General features: G+C 38.6%; 1 protein-coding gene across 12 annotated transcripts in view; it reads left to right on the forward strand.

The window, feature by feature from the left end:
* The window catches only part of ZMYM4 (zinc finger MYM-type containing 4), a 78,688-nt gene that overhangs the window by 24,493 nt on the left and 42,080 nt on the right, over positions 1-12,115 (forward strand). For 7 of the 12 annotated variants that reach the window (XM_061596164.1, XM_061596165.1, XM_061596163.1 and 4 more), the window contains 2 exons: positions 2,761-2,858; positions 10,346-10,391. In XM_061596164.1, coding sequence (XP_061452148.1) covers positions 2,790-2,858; positions 10,346-10,391 — 115 coding nt within the window. In that variant the 5' untranslated portion in view covers positions 2,761-2,789. Of the gene's footprint in view, positions 1-2,760; positions 2,859-8,735; positions 8,855-10,345; positions 10,392-12,115 lie in introns of all 12 variants that reach the window. The other 5 variants (XM_061596172.1, XM_061596170.1, XM_061596168.1 and 2 more) reach the window with 2 other exon arrangements.

Raw genomic sequence — 12,115 nt, forward strand, 5'->3', positions numbered from 1 at the left:
CCACTCTAGCTATGCTTCTAGGGGAAGAGGTGAGAAAGGTGGAATTCTCCCTGCTGAGCTCCTGCTTAGTTATGCACTGGTGGTACCTGCTGCTGCTCTTAATTTGTTTTATTACCCACTCTACACGCTAAGTCCCAGGACAGGTCACAACAATTTAAAATACATTAAAAACAGCATCTCTGTGGGGAGGGATCTGCACAACTTAGGGGCTGCCACAGAGAATGCCCAATCACAAGTCACCACCCCCTGGACCTTTGGGGCTTGTGGAACTGCTGAGGAGGGCTGTAGGGAAGGAGGTGGTGTTTCAGATATTTTGGGCCTAAGTCATTTAGGGCTTTAAACACTAGTGTGAACACCTTAAATTGGGCTTGCAAACAAACTGGCCACCAATGCAACTGTTTTAAAGCATGAATTGTAAATGGAACCCCAGCCAGTAATGTGGTCACTTCAGTTTAGACCAGTAGAAGTTTACGAGTCATCTTCGAGGATTACTCCATGCTCCCATCAGCCCTAGCACCATACGGCCATGGTTGGCTGGGGCTGATGGGAATTGTAGTCCAAAACACCTGGAGGGCACCAAGTTGACAAAAGCTATGCTACGCCACTTAGTGCAAAAGTTTATATTAAGCTGGCTTAATAAAAGAAATCTTTGGTGAGACAGAAAATCAAGAGGTGTTTGCATAGCAAAAAAGAAGGCAAATGGCACTGTTGACTTTGTGCCTGACAGACAGAGCACTGAAAGGAGAAGAGGGAAGGGGAAAGGAAAGGGAACTAAAGTCTTGATGCAAACCTTACTCAGGAATAAGCCCTATGCCTTTGGAATAGCGTAATAATAATAATTTAAAGGTGTCTCAATTTTTTTTTAAATGTACTTTCAAAAATGAGATGTCATATGGTTATTGGTTTAAAATAAAACATTAGGATTTTCTAGACCAAACTTTCTGCAAGTTCTCAGTGAATTGCATTTCACTCTGCCATATGCAGCCTTTGTAGTAAAGTGTAGCATTTATCGTGTGAATGACAATACACATGTTATTGCAGACTACCAGTTGTAGTATGAAACAAATTGCATCAATTTTCCTTATTTGCACTGTCTTTAATGCTTTCATGTATACTGAATTCATAGTTTATTTCAAACAGCAGGGGGTGCTGGAACCATTTTATTTGCATCTTGACACATGAAACAACTTTGTTAGATTGGGTTCATATAAATACCGGTTTTGAGAATTTTGGTTCTCTGTTCTTTATTTATTAGTGTTATACCATTGTTAAATATAATTGTGCAATCTTAGATTCCATAAAGCTAGGACCCTGGGAACTGTCATTTCATTGGTGATAATCTGTATCCAATTTCACAAGTCATCTTTTAACCTTCAAGTTAGAGTGTGAAAAATGTTTGTGTTGGGGGTAATTTTGTATACCATGAAACCACATTGTTACATCCTTGGCAAACAAGCCAGGACCCAGTATCTTTCCCCAACATACCACTCTTGGTAGAGAAATAACTCCTCTCCCCCTTGCCAGTAATGCCTACTCAATTTGAAACCCACACATGTATGGCCTTGTTGAGAGAGATAATTTGGAGGGGCGAATGCAGTGTTGAAGCAGATTCCACAGTGTCTGCTTATGCTCTGCGGTTCTTTTGTTTTTCAGCAAGCTTTGCTCTTCTATTGAGGGAGGAGCCTAATAAGCTTTATTTATTTGCAGAGGGCAGAGAGATGAGGTATGCATGCAGAGTGAAAGTGACGTGGGGTGGTGAGGCATGCAATTTCTTTGCTGAGGGCAAAGGTGATGCATGACCTAGCATCCAGGGGATGGGGGAAGAAGGGTTATCAAAAGTTTATTTTGCAAGTATCTTGGAAAAGTAGGATGCATATTTGTTACAGGTATGAATAAACTTTGAATGAACCCTGATTCTAAAATTGCATCATATCAAAGTCTTCATATATCTCTAGGCATGTCCTGTAAGCAGAAATTATGTTGGGGGTAACAATCATTAATGTGAGTGTCAGGTAAGTTGTTACCCGAGGCATAAACTGGACTTTCGGTATTGGATAATGTGTTAACCTGGCCTTTTCCATCTACAAAGCAAATTGCTTACAGCGGTATGTTTTGCAAGACGGAGGTATATATATACTTTCAATAAGTACAATATAGTGTTTTCTGGAAACATTGTCCTAAAAGGTCAAAGTTAAAGAAATAGTCGCCTTTGTATTATTGCACAAAATGTGAATTTGGGGCTGGAAGCTACCCCATCCCTCACTTGAAGGAGATCACCAAGAGCTGTGTATTATACATGGACCTAGAATAGCCTTCCTCACCTTAATGCCATTCAGTTGTTTTGGACTACAACTCCTATCATCCCTGACCATTGGCCAAGCTAGCTGGGTACATGGAAGTTGTAGTCCAAAATATTTGGAGAGTGCCTGGTTGGGGAAGGCTGGTCTAAAGCAAATGAACTCTGCTTGTAACATAATCTTCATATCTTCAACAACAGGTTGCTGAAATTTTACAAAACAATGCCTCATGCACACTATTGCATTGAATAATAATTGCATTTTTCCATTATTTGAATCGGATCTTGTCAGGTTCTTGAATTTATTGTTACTTTTCTTCCTAAAGTATACTGTGGCACATCACAATAATTATTTTAAGATCCTACCACTGTTTTAGAAATATGTAAAATATGACTCAGTATGCTGTCTCTTTTTAGAATCAACACTAAATGTTTTTAACCAGACTTGAATATTATTCTTTTAGCATCTGGAATAAAATACAAAGAAGAAAAAATGCCATCGAAGATACAAAGAAAGCGACAGAAGAGACGTTTAGACTACCTCCTCAAAAAGCAAAAAGGGGTGAGGAGAAATAATGCAGGGATCACACCTAAAATCAGAGATACATCAGATCAAACTATATGGCCAAGTTAAAAAAACCGTCAGTCTAATGTAGATAAAAGATGTAGGACGAAAGGTGTTCTGAGAGGAAATAATAAGGCATGATCTAAAAAATGTCCATGCCCAAAACACTAAAAAGGGACAGTGCTGGGAGGGGGGTAGAATAGATTGTTCGGCTTGTATTTTTTATATATATAAAAATGTGCTTCATACCTTTGTGTTTCATACTGTAGTGTAGCTAATATGAAAAAAAGTTTTGGATCTCTAAAACCAGTCACAGCAAAATTTCAAATTATTTTTAAATTTTTTATCCCACCCTTCCTCCCAAAAGGAGCCCAGGTTATAAAATAAAGTTATATCTGAAAATATTTGTTATCCATATGGCAAATCTGAAGATGATGTTGCAATGCAGATTATACAAGAAACTGAGAAAAATAAGCATTTTGAAAAACCAAGCATAAACTCCCAACTGTAAACTAGAGACAGCATTTATTAAAGTATTTCTATACCACCCAGTCGCATAAAATCACAAGCTGCAATAAAACATTAAAATACCGTAAAATCATACAAAATTATCCCATGAATGACTGGCTCATCTTAAAGAAGAAATTAAATGGTTGAATAGGCTTTTACTGTTATTTACAGTGATTACTGTACTTATTTTTATGGATTATTTGGAAGTCTGTAGGTTCACAACAAATCTAGAGAACCATACATTGTCAAGACAGATACATTGCCATTAGATGTGGACATACAGTAGCAGAAATAGGAGATAGCTTTACAAGAAATCAAGTCCATATACACTCAAGTATCAGTACTCAGAGAACCCGTGTGGCGTAGTGGTTAAGGTGTTGGACTACAACCCGGGAGACCAGGGTTCAAATCCCCACACAGCCATGAAGCTCACTGGGTGACCTTGGGCCAGTCACTGCCTCTCAGCCTCGGAGGAAGGCAATGGTAAACCACCTCTGAATACTACTTACCATGAAAACCCTATTCATAGGGGCGCCATAAGTCCTAATCGACTTGAAGGCAGTCCATTTCCATTTTCATCAGTAGTCAAAACATAGAAAATTATTTGAATAGAGAAACATGGCCTTGTACTTCATTGTGCAAAAGGCCACAAAACTCCACAATGATTGTGAACTGGTTTGCACATTATACTAAGCCAAACTATTTAGCATAAACGCATGAGCATGCAGGCTCACAGAGGGGAGATGGTTGCCTCTTTGCTGCTCCTCTGATCCTGCTGCTGTGAGCTAAGCTATGATTTGGCTTAGCATGTCTGAAGCCAGGCTCATGGTTTGTCTCAGTCTAGACATATTATGAGCTGTAAGCAAGGCAAGGTTTGTTTACAGTTTGTGGCTTGTCTGGAGAAGGCAAACTACGAGTCCAGTTTTAGGCACTCTAAGTTAAACTGGGGCTTGGCTCACAGAGGCACAGCATCAGGAGGACCAGGCAAGGAGTGCAGCAGCCAATATCTCTGTCCTCATGCTCACGCATTCACACTAATCCATAGTTTGGCCTAGAGTTACATGTGAACCACCACATTTAGTGATTTGGTACAGTAATTTTCCCCCCGACACCATTGTTGACAAGAAAACAACAACACTTAGTTCTATTTATGATTGTAGAACTGAAAAATTAAAGAAGAATGTAGAATACTCTATTGAGTGCTATCATAACAATCAGTGTAACAATTATTATTTGATGTTTGAGAATGTTCAGCTTATGTAACAACTAGTGCTTTTCTGTGCTGAGACAGATGTGGTGTGCTATTTACATTTGTTAGAAGATCAGTAATCAGTAATTAGTACTGAAAAGAGCAAATTAAGGACTTCATTACATATAAGATGAGCCCAAAACTAAACGTAAGCTCATATTTTGAGCCATAGAAGGCTGTGAGAAACAGAAATTTCTGCTGGGATTTTAGTGCTCCATTTGCTAGTACTACTCACATCTTAAGTCTTATGGAGGAATTACTGCTGAAACTATGCTGGATCTAACCTGGTTAAAGTATAATGTTCACAATGTCTTGTCCCAAAGAACACTAGTACCACAGACAAAATGAACTGCAGATCAAGGTGATGGAGCAACACACACACCCCGAAGGGCAGGCTACAACATTTGGGGCTTTATAATTTAAGAAAAAAAGGTTAGTGGGGGTTGGTGGGATGATAGAAGTGTATAAGAACATGCATTGTGTGGACTAAGTGGATAGGAAGATGTTATTCTCATAATGCTGGACTCCAATGAAGCTGAATGTTGAAAGATTCAAGATGGACAAAATAAATAATTTCTTCACGCAATGCATAATTAAACTGTGGAATTCAGTTCCACCAGATGCAGTGATGGCCACCAACTTGGATGGCTTTAAAAGAGGATTAGGCAAATATATGGAGGATAAATCTATTGATGGCTACTAGCCATGATCACTATGTTGTGCTGAATACTAATAGAGTAGTTACTACAGTTGCTGAAAGAGGTAAATAGGATGCCCCTGACTTTAAAAACAAACAAACACCAGTTTGATTACTCTGAAAGAGGTGGGGACTAGTCAAAATGATATTTTAGGTGGACATGCTCTTGAGCCTGGTGTATTGCGATAAATGTTGAGGATTTTACCAGTGTTCCACAAGCCCAAATGGAACAAAGGCCAAATCTGGACATTTTATGAAATCAAATCCTAAACAATATACCATAATAATAATAATAACAATTACTACTACTACTATAGTCCAGCACAGCACTTATCTCCAGAACAAATCCTGCATGTTAGTCATGTTTGGCAGTAGATCTGTAGGAACTGATGCAGTTCCTTGATTAATGCAATTAGATTTTGTGTCACATAGGACAGTTGCTGAGTCCTTTGTTGCTACTGTTACTGGATTGATAGAATGCAACATTGGTGGTATGAAGTAGAAGAAGATGAAGTTTCAAACGTTTAGTGATGACACTGCTGCCCTTCTTCACAAGCTGATTAAACCTTTACTATTTTTAATCATAGATGAAATTAGCATGGTATCTAATATTTTTATTCATCCACAATTACAAGAAATTGGCCTGACTCATACAGAATGCTAAGTCATGGTTTGTTTAGCCAAAGTGTGGATTGTATGAATGTGTAGACCCAGCCTGCAGATTAACTGTGCTTTGTTTCCTGGCAACAAATCTTAATGTGAAGCCATGGTTTGTTGGCTTAGGAACCGTGGCTGGTTTTAACTATGCTCTGGTGTTCTGTCTGAATCCAGCAGCCTGCCTTAACTGTGGTTGGTTTGGCCACCTCATCCCAGACATTTGCCAAGCTACAGACACACAAGAAAAGACCAGTTGAAAAACATATCACGCTTTGGAGAGACAAGCCATGGATTGTTTGCTGATTGTGAGATGTGGTTTGTAGAGCAAACCATGATTAAACAAAACATGGCTCAGCCTCGTGTGAACACAGCCATTGTAAAGATGGTCAATAATGTTGTGTTCGCACAGAAATATTATTTTTGCAGACATTCTACAAGAGATCTATCCTGTCTTTCAAACATTAACAGGTAGAGACATGAGACACACCATTTGCAATGTAAGATGCTTCAGTCTCTGGTGTTTCTTCAGGTATGAAGAATTAACCACAAATGTCATACAGACTGAAGATAAAAGAGTATGCTAAGTGGTTGGATACATGAGGGTAGGTAAACTGACTTCAGAAGATCAAGTAAAATTGGAGCAGAGATTGTTTTTCTGTACAAACATAAAGAGACCAGGATACATTTTTGTCTCATTAATAAACCAAGATACTTTCCTTTGTGTTTAGTGACAAATTTTGAAGGAATGTGGTCAATTCAATCAAATGATATTAAGCAGAGAAAAAGTAGATAGAATTAAAATATCAGCAATAGGTACTTTACAGTCTTAATATTCCACAATATACTCTTGAAAAAATGAGTAAGAAATTACGTAAACTAGAAAACAATGCTTCTAGAGCTGTCGATTTAGAGACTGTTCTCAAAGTTACACATTTACGAGTAATCTACAAATTGAAAGAAGATTCAGTAATGGTGCCATGGGACATTCTGAGGTTTTGGAATACAAAAAAAAAATGAGAGAGTATATTCCCTGGCCAATAACAATGGTGTATTCTCCCCACAAAAATGACATTGCCAAAAGCGGGTGGAACAAAAAAATAGTCAAATTTTATAAAGTTCCTGAATGAGGAAGTATCTACAGAATTGGAGTAACATTTTCTTTAATGAGAGAGACACCTGTTGTGAGGAAATGGTTCCCTCTCATAACTTCATATGTCAAGATCATTCATATGTCTCAATGACTTTCCAGTATGCACAGTAATTATATAAAAAGAAGGACATTTCAGTTAAGATATAATTATATAGTTTTATCTGGGAAATGAGAATAAACTGGTCTGAGCCCATTGGCATTTGACTTCAAAAGCAACCCATGACACAGTGTGCATAAACAAATGTAACAATTGCACAGGTTATTTCAATCTCATCTGTCTCCTTTAGAGAAGCGATTAAAGAAAAGGACTGTTACACTGTCTGTGAAACATAATAGAGAAAACCAGGCCAAAAAAACTAAAATGGTGACACTATGTGTGGTGACTTTCGTATGGCTTTGCATAATGACACAGCTATTCTAAACTTATTTGTCAAGTGTTACTCAAGATACCTGAATTTTAAAAATTAAAATCGTATTGTAAGAGTATTTTTACCTGGCCTGTATTGAGGTAAAAACAAATCAAAGTAATTGAAAAAGCTGTATGTAAGAATACTGATTAAAATTCTTTATGATGTAAAAATGAACCAAACACACGTAGCAACAAATATACTATGTAATATTTTTGTGCTGTTACAATATTTTCTATTGTGTTTGTACTGTGAGTAATTGCAGATAATTTGTTGTATTCATTGCTTGAACAGTAGGGTGCTCCAGTTTATGTACATTGCTAACCCTTTTACTGCTATTAAAATCTATATTGCAAAAATATACAAGCCTCTCTCGCACAGATGCAAGACATCCATGCACTCATGTTTCCTCTGTTCTTTTGTACTGTAGCTCACACAGGAGCTAACCTAAAATGAGTCTGTGCAGATAGTAGCAGTTCCATTTTAAACATCTCACTAGATTCTATGGGACAAAGAGTGGTCACATATATTGCGTGATACAGGATACTATTGGTGAATCTAGAGCATTATTTTCTTACTCGAATTGTATGTTGTTTAATGGGATGTACTGTTTAGTAAGTCAGAAGGTAATGTCACTTCATTTGCAATCTACAGCCTTCATTATAAACTGTAGGAGGGGGGTTCCAGTAAAAAGCTCTAGACCCTCCCTCCTTTATTATAGTTTAGTACAAAGAAGTATTCTTACTTTATAACTTTTGGTTACTCTTGCTAAAAAGTATAGTTATGCTTCTGAATTGTTCTAATCAGCCAACATGGTAACGTGCATTTATTATTTGTTTGAGATGTACAGCTAAAAGTTGTGTGTGCCTTCAATTGAAATGATGATTATAATTATTTATAGTCATAGGCTGACTTGCAAGAAAGCAGATTCAGATGCTTTGGGAAGAGGTTGGGATTGCTAACACTGATAAATTTCCTTTTCAAACAACAGGGAAATTCAGAGATCAGAAATCTGCCAGTTTGAGACTAGAGTTAACATTTGTCTCATATTGGCTCAAGCTCCCTAAAGTTGGGAAACTGGAAGCGAGGGCTGATGCCTTAACAGACATCCCATGATCAGTAATATAATGTTGTGCAATGTCACAAATTCTGCTTGCTTAAAACTTGCCCTCCATGAGCCCACTCTTTTTCCTTGGTCTTTCAGGCCCAAATCCAGATGGGGGAAATGGAGTGCCTGAGACCATCAAGATGCCACACGTCCTAGCCCTGTATTGCCATATGAAGCACCTGAGCCTTACTGTATATTGCTAACGGAATCCTCCTGTGAGTTTGCTCGTGCCTACTTGTTGCTTATATCAGTAGCCAGCAGGACAGGTTAAAACACTGGGTGGGGGCTCCCTTCTATCACCCTTCACCATCCTTCTGCTGGCTCAATGCAGAGAAGTTTTTTGTGCAATACCACAGTAAGAAAAAATGACATGCAAGTTCAGGTTTCTTATACTGGATTTGGAACTGCAACATTTTGAACAAGAGGAAGATACTCGTTTACTAACATGCTGAGAATTCCACCAGCAGGCATGCTGCAATGTATCTAGGGTTGCTTTGGAACCTGAAGTGCTTTGTGGGAATAAATGGGTTGGGTGGTATGGCGTTACAGTTGAAAAAAAGTCGTACGTGGCATCCTTCCAACACCACTTTGCAACAGTGTGTGGGCTAAGGGGTGTGAGCTCAACTGTCTAACTTGGTGATAGGCAACCTGGTGCCCTCCAGATGTTGTTGAACTACAACTCCCATAAGCCCCTGCCAGCATTGCCAGTGGTCAGGGATATGGAAATTATAGTCCCAACAACAACTGGAGGACACCAAGTTGCTTGCCTCTAGTTTAACTTGATATTCTGTGTCAGTCTGAGGGGGGAAAGCGCTGGCCTACAAATCCACTGAAATGAAAATAATTAAGCAACCCATTCCTGCTCTAAATCAGTACATCCCCACTTGCCAAGATGGACTTTTGCTTGGTACCTCTTTTTTAAAAAACAAACAAACTGAAACGGGTGATTTATTTTCAAAATTGCTTTAACATTTTTCATCATAGCGCTAGGAAACAGCTACAAGCACCATACCCCAAGTCATTAGGAGCAGTACCATTCTCTCCCCTACTACATCAGAGGAGAACTTCATCTCCCGCTGTTTAACCCATCCTGCCAGCTACCGATATAAGCAACAAACAGGCATTTCTCAACTCACAGGATAGTAATACAGTAAGGCTCAGGTACTTCGTATGGTATTCTAGGACCAGGTCAGTGTTGGTCATCTCTGATCCCAGACATTCCGTCCTCATCTGGATTTGGGCTTGAAAAGCCAAAGGAAAATGTGGGTGCATAGAGGTAATTGTAATCAAGCAAAACGTTTGGGACACTGCACATCATTACTGATCATGGGGGGTGCTTGTTAAGGCACCAACCTCCTTAACTTTCCAATTTCCCAACTTTGTGAAGGTTGAGCCAACATGAAACAACCTTATCTCTTAAACCAGCTTTTTAAAAGTCGTTGAATAATCAACTAACCGTTGCAAGATCTTTTCATGTTGTGAATGAATCTTTTTATTTTTAATCTTTAATTGTCATTTTGTACTTTCCATATAAAATTTTGGATTTTTTTCAATTTGTGTAGCAGATTGAATTGCCAACTAACCCTAAATTATAAGTTGTGGGGGGGGGGAGTTGTACTGGGAATTGGGTAACCAGGGAAGAGGAAAATACTCGTCTCTTACATGAACAAACCAGAGTAATTATGTGATTCTTTTCCTATTTGCAGGATGAAGACAAAGCTGATGCAGTTTTTGGTAACATAGCAGAACAACGTAAGCACTTGTTTTATTTGTTTATTCACAAAATATTCTCCCTTCCTCGAAAACTCCTTTTTGCAGGGGCAAGGGTGAGTTAAAAGTTCCTGTCTCTTATTAAAAGATTCTAGAATCCCAGTTCCAGTTGGCTTAAGAAAGTGAGTTCACCAGTAAGGGGTGTGGGTAATCAGAAATCTGTTGTGGTCATTGAGTAATCTGAAAGTTCCTTCTTAATCCAGTCTGGTAGAGACTACTTGTATTTTAAAACCCTCATCCTGACTCTTTGCAAAATTATCTTTTATTGGGACACATTCTCAACCCATCTGTGGGTTCTGTGGCAGCTCTTAGGTTGTGGAATTCCCTCCCCACAGAGGTGCATCTGGCACCTTCATTGTATAGCTTCTATTATACGCTGAAGGGGCAGCTTTTTACCCTTGCCTTTGGCATCTGAGATATATGTTTTTAGGACCCACCCTATTCCTGTGACTGTAATTTGTTTTAAACTGCTTTTAATATTGAATTTTTACATTCTTGTAATCTACCCTGAGACTTTTTGGTGAAGAGTGGGTAAGAAATTGAATTAATACATTTAATGATGATGATGATGATCTTGTGGTGGTGGTGGTGGTGGTGACAATCCCAAAGAGAGCCCCCGAACTATGGAACAGTCTCCCCGAGGAAGTACGCCTGGCGCAGACTCTGCTCTCCTTCCGGCGCCAGGTCAAAACCTTCCTATTCTCTGAAGCATTTTAAGTTACACTGATTTACTTTTAAAAATGTTTATTGTATTGGATTGTTGATTGTATTTTAGTATTATTTTGTTATTCATTGTATTTTTATGCTATTTTATGTTCACCGCCCAGAGAGCTATTGCTAGTCGGGCGGTATATAAATTTAATAAATAAATAAATAAATAAAATAAAATTGAGACACAGTGCAAATCAAGTGTGTGTGTGTGTGTGTGTGAGAGAGAGAGAGTGTGTGTGCGTGTGTGTGTGTGTGTGTGAGTGAGAGAGAGAGAGAGAGAGAGAGAGAGAGAGAGAGATTGTCTTCATTTAAAAAACAAAATTAAAAAAGCAAAGGTGTTTGTTTCAGAACAGATAGAGCCGAGAAAGATCTTTGTCTTGGCTCAAAGCTTTCTAATAATGTCAGATAGTATGCAGCATAAAACGCAAAATAAATGGCCCATTTTAGATGTTTATACTAAACCATGGGCTAGTTTAGGGGAACCTTTAGCCCTCAGATGTTGCTGAACTACAACTCTCATCATCCTTGGCCATTGGCCATGCTTGCTGGGGCAGATGGGAGTTGTAGTTCAGCATCTTCTGAAAGATCAAAGGTTCCTCATCCCTAGTCTGGTATTAAGGGCTCAAGCATAAATCAATAAACTCTAGTTTAAACTAACTATGATTTGTCCTATTCAGATATAACAGCAAACTACAATTAGTGTCAGAATAGGAAACAGATGCTTCCAGTCTCCTTTGGGTGGCTGCACCTGAGGATGGAAGCAGAGGGGGTAGCACATGAACCCAAGGCTTGCTCATTCTTCAAAACAAGATAATGTTGAGAATTGCTGGGAAAGAAATAGAAAGCAAAATTATAAGTACCCTGATGCCACTCTTTAAATCTGTGGCGCAACTACAATCCTGTGTGCAAGTTGCTCTGTCTCAAAAAGGATATCTTGGAACTAGAAATAGTTCAAAGAAGGGCAACCAAAGTTATCAGATACCTGGAGCATCTTC

Source organism: Rhineura floridana, chromosome 15 (genome assembly GCF_030035675.1).
Source record: "Rhineura floridana isolate rRhiFlo1 chromosome 15, rRhiFlo1.hap2, whole genome shotgun sequence".
NCBI lineage: Eukaryota > Metazoa > Chordata > Lepidosauria > Squamata > Rhineuridae > Rhineura > Rhineura floridana.